Source organism: Humulus lupulus, chromosome 2 (genome assembly GCF_963169125.1).
Source record: "Humulus lupulus chromosome 2, drHumLupu1.1, whole genome shotgun sequence".
NCBI classification, from domain to species: domain Eukaryota; kingdom Viridiplantae; phylum Streptophyta; class Magnoliopsida; order Rosales; family Cannabaceae; genus Humulus; species Humulus lupulus.
Window position 1 is genome coordinate 285,425,776 of NC_084794.1, and position 16,438 is coordinate 285,442,213.

Below are 16,438 nucleotides of genomic sequence, written 5' to 3' on the forward strand. Positions count from 1 at the left end.
TTTTAGCATAATGATTTTATTTTTGTTTTGAATTGTTAGTTTGGTAAATTATTTGTGATTTCAGTTGAGAAAACTTTAATCAAAATTAGGTTTAGGGTTCTATTTGAACAATTTTACAAAACATAAAGTCTAAAAAGTAATTTATCAAAATACATGATCCTAACATATAATGATCCATATCCGATACCCTTTATTATACTGCCACCGATAAAACTGAGCTTTTAGAATTCTTGTTTAATCTATTTATATACTGATATGACAATTTCATTTTATCTTGTAGTGAGTGTGGAGGTGATTGATTCATGTTCAGTTTTTCTTTCTAAAGTTGCAATTGCCAAGTAGAGGATAGGAATCGTATCGTACTTATTATTAGCTTGACTACTTCGGAGTATCCACACAAAGTTGGCTATAGCTAGTTGAAGATTCAAATTCAAGAATGTTGAAAAAGCCTACCGGTGAAGAATCTTGCTACTTGAATTCGAAAGTGGTCATACTTTTTTTTAGCTAGATTATTGAAGTAAATCACACGGCTTAATTGGAAAGTCATATGCATTGATCTTATTTTGATGCAGGGATATATATATAAGGAATTCTCCTACAGGGTTTCACTTTAAGTCCTATCGGTGGGACTCTTAGTGTTCTTGACCCGTGAACAGTTTTTAGCGCGATTTTTTTTATGACTGTGTATATTGTATAGGTCATCCTGCAAATTTTCAGAAAATTCCGAATAGTTTACAGTACTGAAAACTAGGTTCAAACATGTTGTTGCACGCGTAACTAATTTTTTTTTATGCGCGTGGAAAGCAATATATTTGAACCTAGTTTTCGGTACTGTAAACTATTCGGAATTTTCTGAAAATTTGCAAAATGCTCTAAATAGCTATAATATACATAGTCATTAAAAAAAATAACGCCGAAAACTGTTTAGGGGTCGAGAAACAATAAAAGACTACCGGTAGGACTTCAACCCTGTAATAAAATTGTCATATATATCCCGTTTCCTACATGGTCATATATTCACGAGTATAGATTACGCCAGGATATATGCACCCTACGCAAAGCTTAAAAATCTTTTGTTTTGCTCAAGACTAGATGTAACTCTTTGGATAGTGCAGAAATACCAATATTACATACAAGACTTTAAAATGTGAACGCAAATGAATTTTTTTTTTTTTGGACAAAATCCAACTAATGCATACAACTGTCTTCTATTTATTATCCAAAGATGAACTATTATTAATCATGAAAAACCAACCCCATATCTTTCTACTTCTGATTAAACATTGAATTCTGTCCATTTTCATGACGAGCAATTCAGTCCCACATGTTGTGCTTTTTGTGCTTTTGCTTTACTGCTTGAGTGTAAATGCTGGAGTTGGAAAGCCAAAAATCAGGTGCAATGAAGCCGAGAGACAAGCATTGATAAAGATTAAAGACCATCTTTTTAATGAAGATGGTATATATCAGGACTATCTTTCCTCTTGGGGAGAAGAAGAAGATCAAAGAGAGTGCTGTGAATGGATCGGAATTCAGTGCAGCAACAACTCTGGTCATGTCATCAAACTTGATCTTTCTCCTTCAACTTTCAAAGGCATTGATGGAATTCTTAGGGGTAATATCAGCTCTTCATTGCTTGACTTAAAGTACTTGAATCATCTGGACTTGAGCCACATCAACTTTGGTGAGCATTTCATCCCAACTTTCCTTGGCAGCCTCACAAAATTAAGGTACCTCGATCTCTCTTCCACTAATCTAGATGGAGGTATTCCTCCTCAGCTTGGAAACCTTTCCAGCTTGCAGTTTCTCGATCTTAGCCACAATCTTTTAAAACCAAAAAGCTTAAATTGGGTTTCACAACTTTCATCTTTACGAGTACTTAACCTGAGTAGCACAAACATGAGCTTAGCTAATGACTGGGCGCATGTAGTAGTTAACCTTCCTCATTTCATGACAAAGTTGATTCTACGTTATTGTGATCTTCCTGATATAGTTGTTTCTTCACCATCTCGATCCCTTTTTAACTCTTCAAAATTTCTCAGCGTCCTTGATGTTTCTGGAAACCAACTGTCTCAGTCTATATTCCAATGGTTGTTCAAGTATAATAGTAGCCTTGTTCATCTTGACCTCTCTAGTTGCCAATTAGGAGGTTCCATTCCAAATGGGTTTGAAAATATGGCTTCCCTTACCTATCTTGATCTCAGCTACAATGCCTTTGAAGGAATAATTCCAGAATCTTTTGGGAATTTGATTTCCCTCACATATCTTAATCTTTATTCTAATCAACTAGATGGTTTTCATCCAAAGTCCTTCAATAATATGACTGCCATTGCATACATTGATCTTAGCCTTAATCAACTAAAAGGTTCTATTCCAGAGTTCTTTGGGAATATGATTGCTCTTACATATCTTGATCTTCATAGTAACCAATTGAATAGTCTCAATCCAAAATCTTTTGAGAAAATGACTGCCATTAAATATCTTAATCTCGAAAGCAATCACCTAAAAGGACCCATACCAGAAGATTTTGGAAACATGGCTTCTCTTAGTGAACTTGATCTTAGCAATAACGAGCTTGAAGGGGAAATTTCAAAATCCATTTGGAAAATATGTGAACTGCAGAGGTTTGAAGCATACAACAACAATCTTGGCGGACAGTTACACTTGGCTGAATTACCCTCAAAGGAATGTGCCAATTTCTCTTTGGAGTATTTGGATTTGAAGCAAAATCAAATCATGGGACCATTGCCTAATTTCACCTTGTATCCCGCTTTGACTGAGCTACATCTTTCATCGAATCAGTTTAGTAGACTATCCAAAAGTATGAGTCAATTATCAGTCTTGGAGATTTTGGATCTTTCTGAAAACTCTATCAATGATGTTTTATCCGAAGCTCATTTTTCAAAGCTCTTTAACATAGATACTTTGGATTTATCAACTAACTCAGATCTAGTTTTTAGGATTGCTACTGATTGGATTCCACCCTTTCAGCTGTCCACTATTAATCTTGGGTCTTGCAATTTGGGTCCTCATTTTCCAAATTGGCTCCAAACTCAGGATTATCGTGAACTTAATATATCCAATTCTGGAATTTCAGATTCTATTCCAGATTGGTTGTTTAATTTTACCTCGAACTTAAATCTTCTTGACCTGTCTCATAATAAAATTAGAGGAACAATTCATGATATTAACCAAAGTTTCAATTGTTCCTCTGAACTAGAATACGGGAAACCTTGTCCTGACATAGATTTGAGTTCAAATGAGTTAGAAGGACCAATACCAAGTTTCTTACTACAAGGGGCAACTTCACTAAATCTTTTCAACAATAGCTTTTCACAATTAAATTCCCTATGTAAGGTCTCTTTAGTTCCTTTGGTATTTCTTGATGCCTCATATAACCAGTTGTCCGGCGAGCTACCTGATTGTTGGTCGCAAGCGAAAAATCTGCGAATTCTTGTTTTGGCAAATAACAAGTTATCTGGAAAGATTCCCATATCCTTTGGCTTTTTATTTTCCATCACTGTGTTGCATTTGAGAAACAACAATTTAACTGCTGAATTGCCTTCATCACTAAAGAACTGTACAAATTTGGTGGTCTTTGATGTTGGAGAGAACAAATTGTTTGGGCCAATACCAGCATGGATAGGTAAAAGCCTAACAAGGCTTTCCATTCTTAGTGCACGCTCTAATAGCTTCACTGGAAGAATACCCTTGCAACTATGCCACTTAGTGGATCTTCAATTGTTGGACTTTTCTTCAAATGATCTTTTTGGTCAAATCCCAAATTGTCTTGGTAACATTACAGCTATGAAAGAATTAAAGCAGACCACATATGCAGCCGTAAGTCGTTGGGGAGACGCTTTTCCAGGTGATTTTAACCGTCAAAAGTTGGAGTTGGTATGGAAAGGAGCAATCTCTGAATTAAAAAATGCTGGACTTTTGAGAAGCATTGATTTGTCCAACAATAAACTTATTGGGGAGATTCCAAGAGACATCACTAAACTTGTTGAGCTCATTTCTTTAAACTTGTCTAGAAACAATCTAAGTGGACATATCCCTCAAGAGATTGGTAACTTGAAATCTTTAGATTTTCTTGACTTATCAAATAACCAATTTTTTGGTCAGATTCCTTCAAGTCTCTCTCAAGTGGATCGTCTCAACACATTAGATTTGTCGAGCAATAATTTGTCTGGTGAAATTCCAAGAAGCACTCAACTCCAAACTCGTGATGCAGCTGCATACATGGGAAATCCTCTCCTTTGTGGAATTCCACTTCCAATAAAATGTCCAAATGAAAAAAAACCAACTACTTCAGAAGAAGCTGTGGAAAATCATTATGATGATGAGTTTATTGGCAAAGGATTTTACATAAGCGTAGCACTGGGAATGGTAGTTGGATTTTGGGGATTTTGTGGGACTTTAATCTTCAACAAGTCATGGACATATTCATATTTCAAGCTGTTGAATAATGCTGAGGACTGGGCTCATGTAACAGCAGCAGTTCAGAAGAAAAAGCTACTGCAGATGTTCAGAAGTTAAATTGGTAAATTCTCTATTTTGTTATTTATAATTATAATATTATATTGTTATATATATATTATAAGTTATTTATAATTATAATATTGTTATATATATTATAAGTTATTTATATTGTATTATTTATAATTATAATATTTATGTATCTTTAATTTAGTAGATATAAATATTGTATTTATCATATTGCGTTTATTCAAGTATTATATAAGTTATGTTTTTCTTACAATCTTAAAACACATTCTTGTTTAAATATAATATTTGAATATATCAGTGATATTTCTATATCTATATATTGAAAGATATTGTTATTGCGAAAAGTTCGTTTGAACTTAAATCTCACTAGAGAAGTTCTGGGAACTGAATATTTTCAAAGAAACTAGACTGCTGAGGCAGGGGCTAGACCCTTCTTCTAGTGTTCTTTGGAAATTATCTAGTAGAGATATTTGAGGCTGGATAAATACTTAATAGAAATATTCTACGAGAGGCTAGACCACGAATGGTTGGGTTTTTTTTTTTTTTTTTTTTACCCTTCCAGGCTAACCTAAGAATTTTCTTTAAGTTTGATCTAATAAATCTATCAGCCATGGTGTCTGAGATAAACCTAGTCAATTCCAACCCAATGGAGTGGTGGATTGATACTGGTGCCACTCGGCATGTATGCTCAAACAAGAGTCTGTTCAAATCTTTTGAACAGGTAGATAATGGCGAGAAGATTTTCATGGGAAATTCTGCCATATCTAAAATTGCGGGTCAAGGAAGTGTGATCCTAAAAATGACTTCTGGAAAGGAGCTGACTCTGAACAACGTACTGTACGTACCAGAGATCCGGAAAAACCTAGTGTCTGGTTCACTGTTGAACAAACACGGATTCCGAATTGTATTTGAGTCAGACAAAGTTGTTCTGTCCAAAAGTGGAATGTTTGTGGGAAGTGGTTATGTAACTGATGGGTTGTTTAAAATCAGTGTAATGGTTGTTAAACCAATTATCAATAAAGTTAATAACTCTTCTACTTACTTGCTTGAGTCTTCCAATGTTTGGCATGGTAGACTAGGACATGTTAATTATGATACTCTACGGAGATTAATTAACTTGAATCACATATCAAAATTCCACATTGATTCAAATCATAAGTGTGAAACCTGTGTTGAGGCAAAACTAACAAGGTCATCCTTCAAAACGATTGAAAGGAATAATGAACCCCTAAAAATTAATACATAGCGATGTATGTGATTTTAAATTTGTTTAAACAAGGGGAGACAATAAGTATCTTATTACTTTTGTCGATAATAGCACTAAATATTGCTATGTGTATTTGCTAAAAAGCAGAACCGAGGCTATAGAGAAATTTGTTCTCCATAAGACCGAAGTTGAGAATCAACTTAAATTTATGTTAAAGAAACAGATAATGACTATGTCAATTTTTGTCTTTACGTAAATGACATGTTCATTGTTGGAAGCAGTGATAAGATGATCAAATCTATCAAGAGTATGTTGAACTAGAAATTTGACATGAAAGATTTAAAATCTATGAGTGGATATGTGTTCACACTCGGTGGTGCAGTTGTATCATGGAAATCTTCTAAACAAACGGTAATAGCTAGATCCACGATGGAATCTGAGTTTATTGCCTTAGACAAGTGTGGCGAAGAAGCTGAATGGCTTCGTCAATTTTTAGAAGATATTCCAAAATGGCCTAAACCAGTGCCAGCTATTGGCTTACATTGAGATAGTCAATCTGCAATTGGTAGGGCGCATAATAATATGTATAATGGTAAGTCTAGACATATACGTCGTAGACACAATACCATTAGACAACTACTCTCAACTGGAGTTATCTCTATTGACTATGTGAAGTCAAAGGATAATATTGTGGATCCGCTAACCAAAGGGTTAAATAGAGAGTTGGTTGAAAAATCATCGAGGGGAATGGGTCTAAAGCCCATGAATGAATAAAGTCAATACTGTAGACACCCCACCCAGTTGACTGGAGATCCCAAGATCTAGGTTCAAAGGGACAACTAAAACTGTAAAGACTATGTTGGATCACTGTGGAGGTTATCCTCATTGTCAATTCCTACGATGAAACAGTGATAACCGTAAGGAAAAGGTTAAGCTATGCTTTTCATGATTTCTTATGCGTCGAAATGTCGAGCAGAGTAATACGGGTTACTCTTAATTAAGAAAATCACCTATGTGAGAGAGAAGATGGGCCGCTTCTATAGGGATTGAATAAGGGCTCAATTCCTAGAATATCTCTTGCAGAACCAGGGAAATCTTATATACGATATGTTTTTCTTACAATCTTAAAACACATTCTTGTTTAAATATAATATTTGAATATATCAGTGATATTTCTATATCTATATATTGAAAGATATTGTTATTGCGAAAAGTTCGTTTGAACTTAAATCTCACTAGAGAAGTTCTGGGAACTGAATATTTTCAAAGAAACTAGACTGCTGAGGCAGGGGCTAGACCCTTCTTCTAGTGTTCTTTGGAAATTATCTAGTAGAGATATTTGAGGCTGGATAAATACTTAATAGAAATATTCTACGAGAGGCTAGACCACGAATGGTTGGGTTTTTTTTTTTTTTTTTTACCCTTCCAGGCTAACCTAAGAATTTTCTTTAAGTTTGATCTAATAAATCTATCAGCCATGGTGTCTGAGATAAACCTAGTCAATTCCAACCCAATGGAGTGGTGGATTGATACTGGTGCCACTCGGCATGTATGCTCAAACAAGAGTCTGTTCAAATCTTTTGAACAGGCAGATAATTGCGAGAAGATTTTCATGGGAAATTCTGCCACATCTAAAATTGCGGGTCAAGGAAGTGTGATCCTAAAAATGACTTCTGGAAAGGAGCTGACTCTGAACAACGTACTGTACGTACCAGAGATCCGGAAAAACCTAGTGTCTGGTTCACTGTTGAACAAACACGGATTCCGAATTGTATTTGAGTCAGACAAAGTTGTTCTGTCCAAAAGTGGAATGTTTGTGGGAAGTGGTTATGTAACTGATGGGTTGTTTAAACTCAGTGTAATGGTTGTTAAACCAATTATCAATAAAGTTAATAACTCTTCTACTTACTTGCTTGAGTCTTCCAATGTTTGGCATGGTAGACTAGGACATGTTAATTATGATACTCTACGGAGATTAATTAACTTGAATCACATACCAAAATTCCACATTGATTCAAATCATAAGTGTGAAACCTGTGTTGAGGCAAAACTAACAAGGTCATCCTTCAAAACGATTGAAAGGAATAATGAACCCCTAAAAATTAATACATAGCGATGTATGTGATTTTAAATTTGTTTAAACAAGGGGAGACAATAAGTATCTTATTACTTTTGTCGATAATAGCACTAAATATTGCTATGTGTATTTGCTAAAAAGCAGAACCGAGGCTATAGAGAAATTTGTTCTCCATAAGACCGAAGTTGAGAATCAACTTAAATTTATGTTAAAGAAACAGATAATGACTATGTCAATTTTTGTCTTTACGTAAATGACATGTTCATTGTTGGAAGCAGTGATAAGATGATCAAATCTATCAAGAGTATGTTGAACTAGAAATTTGACATGAAAGATTTAAAATCTATGAGTGGATATGTGTTCACACTCGGTGGTGCAGTTGTATCATGGAAATCTTCTAAACAAACGGTAATAGCTAGATCCACGATGGAATCTGAGTTTATTGCCTTAGACAAGTGTGGCGAAGAAGCTGAATGGCTTCGTCAATTTTTAGAAGATATTCCAAAATGGCCTAAACCAGTGCCAGCTATTGGCTTACATTGAGATAGTCAATCTGCAATTGGTAGGGCGCATAATAATATGTATAATGGTAAGTCTAGACATATACGTCGTAGACACAATACCATTAGACAACTACTCTCAACTGGAGTTATCTCTATTGACTATGTGAAGTCAAAGGATAATATTGTGGATCCGCTAACCAAAGGGTTAAATAGAGAGTTGGTTGAAAAATCATCGAGGGGAATGGGTCTAAAGCCCATGAATGAATAAAGTCAATACTGTAGACACCCCACCCAGTTGACTGGAGATCCCAAGATCTAGGTTCAAAGGGACAACTAAAACTGTAAAGACTATGTTGGATCACTGTGGAGGTTATCCTCATTGTCAATTCCTACGATGAAACAGTGATAACCGTAAGGAAAAGGTTAAGCTATGCTTTTCATGATTTCTTATGCGTCGAAATGTCGAGCAGAGTAATACGGGTTACTCTTAATTAAGAAAATCACCTATGTGAGAGAGAAGATGGGCCGCTTCTATAGGGATTGAATAAGGGCTCAATTCCTAGAATATCTCTTGCAGAACCAGGGAAATCTTATATACGATATGTTTTTCTTACAATCTTAAAACACATTCTTGTTTAAATATAATATTTGAATATATCAGTGATATTTCTATATCTATATATTGAAAGATATTGTTATTGCGAAAAGTTCGTTTGAACTTAAATCTCACTAGAGAAGTTCTGGGAACTGAATATTTTCAAAGAAACTAGACTGCTGAGGCAGGGGCTAGACCCTTCTTCTAGTGTTCTTTGGAAATTATCTAGTAGAGATATTTGAGGCTGGATAAATACTTAATAGAAATATTCTACGAGAGGCTAGACCACGAATGGTTGGGTTTTTTTTTTTTTTTTTTACCCTTCCAGGCTAACCTAAGAATTTTCTTTAAGTTTGATCTAATAAATCTATCAGCCATGGTGTCTGAGATAAACCTAGTCAATTCCAACCCAATGGAGTGGTGGATTGATACTGGTGCCACTCGGCATGTATGCTCAAACAAGAGTCTGTTCAAATCTTTTGAACAGGCAGATAATTGCGAGAAGATTTTCATGGGAAATTCTGCCACATCTAAAATTGCGGGTCAAGGAAGTGTGATCCTAAAAATGACTTCTGGAAAGGAGCTGACTCTGAACAACGTACTGTACGTACCAGAGATCCGGAAAAACCTAGTGTCTGGTTCACTGTTGAACAAACACGGATTCCGAATTGTATTTGAGTCAGACAAAGTTGTTCTGTCCAAAAGTGGAATGTTTGTGGGAAGTGGTTATGTAACTGATGGGTTGTTTAAACTCAGTGTAATGGTTGTTAAACCAATTATCAATAAAGTTAATAACTCTTCTACTTACTTGCTTGAGTCTTCCAATGTTTGGCATGGTAGACTAGGACATGTTAATTATGATACTCTACGGAGATTAATTAACTTGAATCACATACCAAAATTCCACATTGATTCAAATCATAAGTGTGAAACCTGTGTTGAGGCAAAACTAACAAGGTCTTCCTTCAAAACGATTGAAAGGAATAATGATCCCCTAAATTTAATCCATAGCGATGTATGTGATTTAAAATTTGTTCAAACAAGGGGAGACAATAAGTATCTTATTACTTTTGTCGATAATAGCACTAATATTGCTATGTGTATTTGCTAAAAAGCAAAACTGAGGCTATAGAGAAATTTGTTCTCCATAAGACCGAAGTTGAGAATCAACTTAAATTTATGTTAAAGAAACAGATAATGACTATGTCAATTTTTGTCTTTACGTAAATGACATGCTCATTGTTGGAAGCAGTGATAAGATGATCAAATCTATCAAGAGTATGTTGAACTAGAAATTTGACATGAAAGATTTAAAATCTATGAGTGGATATGTGTTCACACTCGGTGGTGCAGTTGTATCATGGAAATCTTCTAAACAAACGGTAATAGCTAGATCCATGATGGAATCTGAGTTTATTGCCTTAGACAAGTGTGGCGAAGAAGCTGAATGGCTTCGTCAATTTTTAGAAGATATTCCAAAATGGCCTAAACCAATGCCAGCTATTGGCTTACATTGCGATAGTCAATCTGCAATTGGTAGGGCGCATAATAATATGTATAATGGTAAGTCTAGACATATACGTCGTAGACACAATACCATTAGACAACTACTCTCAACTGGAGTTATCTCTATTGACTATGTGAAGTCAAAGGATAATATTGCGGATCCGCTAACCAAAGGGTTAAATAGAGAGTTGGTTGAAAAATCATCGAGGGGAATGGGTCTAAAGCCCATGAATGAATAAAGTCAATACAGTAGACACCCCACCTAGTTGACTGGAGATCCCAAGATCTAGGTTCAAAGGGACAACTAAAACTGTAAAGACTATGTTGGATCACTGTGGGGGTTATCCTCATTGTCCATTCCTATGATGAAACAGTGATAACCGTAAGGAAAAGGTTAAGCTATGCTTTTAATGATTTCTTATGCGTCGAAATGTCGAGCAGAGTAATACGGGTTACTCTTAATTAAGAAAATCACCTATGTGAGAGAGAAGATGGGTCGCTTCTATAGGGATTGAATAAGGGCTCAATTCCTAGAATATCTCTTGCAGAACCAGGGAAATGTTCAGGGCCAAAACGAACATAATATTGAGAGCCAATATATGTCAGGAAGATTCATGTGTGTGGTATATCATCGTTTACACGAACGGCAGAACAGTTCAAAGACATCGCATCTACTGATCAGCCAGTAAAGTAAATATACTTACACAAGGGAAGGTTCAAAGGGTAACACCTACCTATCCTATGCGGGTTTCTAACGTTGAACTCTACACCTAGGTCTAAACCATCTGTTGGTTTTTCTTGAGTCAGTTTTTTCATTCATGTGGGGGATTGTTAGAAAAATCAATAGTGAATAGTAATTTTTATTTGTCCCACAATGTTTGTGAATGAAAAATCTCCATAGTTAGAAACTATATATAGACCATAGTGGTTTTAGTTTATTTAACACCAAAACATATTTACTTATATATATTTGTCTTCCTTTGAAGATTGTGATATATATATATTTTCAATATTGTTTTTTCCTTTCTACTCTTTAGAGTTCTTAGATTTGTTCTAGTGTGATAGAGTTCGGGCATATTTGGTTTGGCGAAGTAATTGAGTTACTTGTCGTTCACCGTTGTATCCTGGGAGATAGACGTCGAAACCTCGTAGAGGCGGCGAATCTGTTTTAAGGAAACTGTGTGTTACACAGGCCTCGACTTTTAATTTTGTTCTTTATAATTATTGTGTAAATTAATTATAATTGCTATTTATATTATAGTTATTTATATATTGTTATTTATAATTATAATATTATATTGTTATATATATTATAAGTTATTTATAATTATAATATTATATTGTTATATATATATTATAAGTTATTTATAATTATAATATTGTTATTTATATTATAGTTATTTATATATTGTTATTTATAATTATAATATTATATTGTTATATATATATTATAAGTTATTTATAATTATAATATTGTTATATATATTATAAGTTATTTATATTGTATTATTTATAATTATAATATTTATGTATCTTTAATTTAGTAGATATAAATATTGTATTTATCATATTGCGTTTATTCAAGTATTATATAAGTTATATTTTTCCTACATATTTTTGGTGCATTTATTATTTATATACAGTACTACTGCTATTGTATATGTTAATTTCATTTTTATAGATATAATGGTTGTAATTAGCAAGATTTGTAATTAAGATTTTTATCATTTCATTGTGCAGCGGGAGCTTTTGGTTTTAGAGGATGCAATGCACAGACAATATTTCTTCACCTAATAATTTGTACTGTCCTAGTTATGTTTTCTGTATAATAATGAGACTTGAATTAGTTTGTTATTCATGTTTACTATTGTTCACTTAGATTGCGATATGTTTTCTTCAATTTTTTTTTTTAATTTCAATTTTTAAATTGTATGAAAGTAATAGAAATTCCTAGAAATTAACAATAGAAGCAAGAGCATAAAATTTTCTTACAATATACAAACAAGATAAAGAATAATTTGTAATCATAGGAGATAAATTATCACCCACACAATGAATAACTTATAACTGGAAGATAATAAAAAACATAAAGCACAACAATTGCATGTAATAGTAGTTATGCAATTGAGACATTTTCATATTTAAGTGAAACTTGTACCATATATGTTAAAGATTGATCACCTCCTCTTATATAATAATCTAGAAGTTTCAGTTATTACTATAGCTTCTCATTACTCTGAGTCATCAAGGAACACATACAAAACCCTCATGCAAGTTTCAAGAATCTTTTGGATTTATGTAGCAAGATGAATGTCTAGAAAGTTATAGGATATTAAAGATAGTTCATGCAACCCTCTTTGGAGAAGAATAAATAAGAGACTTTGGTTCTTAGGTGGAGTGTATAGCACACCAAATTTTTTATTTTATTTTATTATTAATCATCCAAGTGTTTGGTTATTTTTTAATTTAATTATTTGAGTGTTAAGGTGTTAATTGTGTGAAATGATTTTTATTTGTTTTATTTATTTAAATTATTTTGTAAATTTGTGCTCGAGTTTTGATTGTGTGCATGAGAGTTCATGGTTAGTAGTGATAGACTTTGTGTACTTGTGTGTGTGCATGTACATGGTATGTATGGTGAGCATGAAATAAATTAGCATGTATTTTAATTTCCTTTTTTCTTTAGAAAATATAAATAAGGGGATGTTCTAGAACACTTATGTTCACGCAAGTGTAAATTGGGAAACCAAAGTAGGTAGTAGAGATAGAGAGTGGCGTGAGATAGAGAGAGAACTAGAGTGGGAAATGCTTACTTTTTATTTTATTTTTCTTGATTGGAAATTTAAGAATAATAGGATAATGATAAATGAGGTGGAGGAGATTTGCTTTGAGCCATTTTGGGAGAGTGGAAAATTGAGCTTAGGTGTGTGAATAGGCCTTGGTGACCGAGTAGAGAGAGAGGAAGAGATGGTCGGTCAAAGGGAAAGGATGAGAGTGGATGAGAGCTTCCAATTTTGTAGGGATTCAAGTCATTTCTTAGTTGGCAAGGGCTTGATTCTTGGGAAAGGGAAATTAAGGGAAAGATTGGAGCCTCAATTTTGGGTAATTGTCACTAGGGTCTAGCTAGGTTAAGAAGGGAAAAAATGAGCTTTGGAGGCTCATTTGTGGTGGCTGGCGAGTTTAGAGAGAGAAAGCAAGAGAGAGGGCATGAAAAAGAGATAAAGAAAGAAGGAGAAGAAGAGTAGGATTTCAAAATCCCTAGGTATGTGTTCTTGTATTGGTGCTTTGAATCATTTCACTACAAGAAACATGGCAAAAACAACTTTCACCGGCGCATTTGGTGAATTGTGCCGGCAAAAGTAACATCGGTTTTTTTAAAAAAAAAATACCACAGACTTTTGCTGGCGCATTTCACCTAACGCGCCGGCAAAAGTCAAACGTCCATTTTTAATTTGTGCACGTTTTCAAGAAAGTAGGTGGGTAGACCTTTGTCGGCGCGTTTCGTTACGCTAGCAAAAGTATATTTTGCGTCGATAAAAATCGGACTAAGTAAAACGACACCGTTTTGTGCTAGGGTTTATTAAATACTTTTCCGGCGCAACGAAATGTGTCGGCAAAAGTCATAACGATATTAGACCCACCGTGAGCCCTTCTTTCCCATTTCAGATTTTTTTTTTCAGAAAAAAGCTTCTCTCTCTCTCCTCTGTGTTAATGGAATCCGACCACCCCGTGAGCCATAATCCCACCGTGGCTCAGCTCATATAGTGAAACTCTTCTCTCTCAAGGTTAGTAAATCAAATGGGAAATTTTTTAACATTTTTAGATTTTTTTCTCTATATCTTGTTTTGTAATTGTATTTTTTTTTTTTTGTTATTCTTTCTCTATAAACATGTGTTACAACTCCAATCTCTCGGTGGAACAACTCCAAAGATTAGTTTATGTATATATTTATATCTGTTTATATATATATATTTATATCGGTTTATATATATGTATATATTTGTTTATATATATATGTATATATCAGTTTATATATATATATGTTTATATATATATATGTATATATATTTATATGTACTTATATATGTATATTTATATTTATATGTCTGTTTTTTTTTTTATATATGTTTGTTTATGTATATATGTATATATGTAAATGTGTGTCTACATATATTTATTTAATGTTAATTTTTTTTTAGAAAATTGATTAATATATATGTATGTGTGTGATATTTGGTATTATAATTATATTTTGATGTTAAAAAAAAAACAAATAAATCAGTGTAGTTTTAGAAAAATGAGATTAATAATGAAAAAAAATATGGTTTTAGTATTTATTAAAAAAAAAACTGATTTGAGTATGTATATTTTTTAATTTTAATGCTTAATATGTATACTAAAAAATAGATTAGATTATGTATATTAAAATATATTTTTTTATATTAAATATTATTTGTTTATAAATATTTACTAAATAAATTGTTTTGATGTTACTGATATAAAAAGATTTGATATATGTTATTAATCTTGGTTTATGTTGTGCATGCTATGAGAATATTATGTATATTGCTCTGGGAATATTCTGTATATTGTGTGTAATTTGCAGGTTTTATAAAATTTTGGGATAGTTTAAAATATAGTTGTTATACTGGCCAAATTTCGTTATTTTAGAAAAATTAACATTAATTACAAAAATTATAACCATTAATATTAATTTTTATTTTAATGCTTTATATTTATTTGTTTCTCTTAATAACAACTATTTTTAAGATATTTTTATAATATATGTTTTTTGTATTTATTAATTTTTTTTGTAAAATAAAAAAACACATTTGAATATATATTTTTTTTATTTGAATGTCTTATATGTATTTGTTTATTTTTGCTTGTTAATATTTATTATATTGTATTTTGTGATATATATATATATTAGGTAAAGTATGAACTTAAAAAAAATTAAGATTAATAATGTATGTTTATATTTTTAAATTGTTTTATATTAAATGTGATATGTTTGTAAATATGTATTTAATAATTTTTTTGTATTAATAAAAAAATCAGTTTTGGTATATGTTTTTTTGTGGTTAAATATTTGTTAATGTATATATATGTTTTGTATGATCTGGGAATATTCTGGTTATATATTCTGGTTAATTTTTGGGATAGTTTGAAATATAGTCGTTATGCTGCCCAAATTTTGTTAGAGTTAGTAAAATTAATAAAAGTTTAATAATTAATTAAATAAAAATTTAAGTATAATTAAAAATTCATCAAAAATATAATTTTTAACTATAATTTAAATAAAATAAAATTACCAATCATAATAATTAATAATTAATTTTAACATTAATATTAGATGTTTTGTAATTGAAAAAGTTAAAAATATAAATGATTTAATAAAATATAATTAAGTAAAATATAAATATAATAAAATTGTTATTGATTAAGTAAATAATCCAATACAAATTGAAGAATTTAATAAAAAAATTACAAAATGAAATTAATGTATAATTAAATTAATTTTAAAATAAAAGTAATAAATAAGTAAATGTTAAAGTTGACTGGTCAAATGACACGTGGCACTACATGATTGGTCCACATTGTTATTATTCTTAAAATAATTTTCAATTTATTTTTCAATTTAACAAAAAATAAAATTTACATTTTTTTCAAAAAAAAATTCAATTTTTTTTTTCAATTTAAGATTAAGTATGAAAAATACATATTTTTAATTTAATTTTTTATTGTTAATATCCTCAAATTTTTTAATTTATTATTATTATTATTATTATTATTAAAATCTTCCTATTTATCATTTTGTCTACTTTTTTTCAATTAAAGATTAAGTAATTTTGTTTAAAATCCAAGCAATAATTTAAGATTAAATATTTTTTTTACTTAATCTTAAATAATTTATTAAAAGTAGCAAATTTTTTTTTTTTTAAAAATGAGAAAAAATTATTTTTTGTTACTTTTAAATTGAAAAACAATAAATTTGATTTTTTTTTAAAAAATGAAAAATATAAAATGATATTTTTTATGAA

At 31.7% G+C, this 16,438-nt stretch overlaps 1 protein-coding gene across 1 annotated transcript; it reads left to right on the forward strand.

Annotated features, from left to right (window-relative positions):
- The first annotated feature begins 1,182 nt into the window (after positions 1–1,182).
- LOC133819620 (receptor-like protein EIX2) lies at positions 1,183–12,272 on the forward strand. Its single transcript, XM_062252911.1, has 2 exons — positions 1,183–4,540; positions 12,135–12,272. The coding sequence occupies exon 1, from the start codon at positions 1,303–1,305 to the stop codon at positions 4,534–4,536; it is 3,234 nt and encodes a 1,077-aa protein (XP_062108895.1). The 5' UTR covers positions 1,183–1,302; the 3' UTR covers positions 4,537–4,540; positions 12,135–12,272.
- The last annotated feature ends 4,166 nt before the right edge of the window (positions 12,273–16,438 follow it).

What these genes read in the sequence shown, in the direction of transcription:
- LOC133819620 (XM_062252911.1), top strand. Translation starts at nt 1,303, where the DNA reads ATGACGAGCAATTCAGTCCCACATGTTGTGCTTTTTGTGCTTTTGCTT.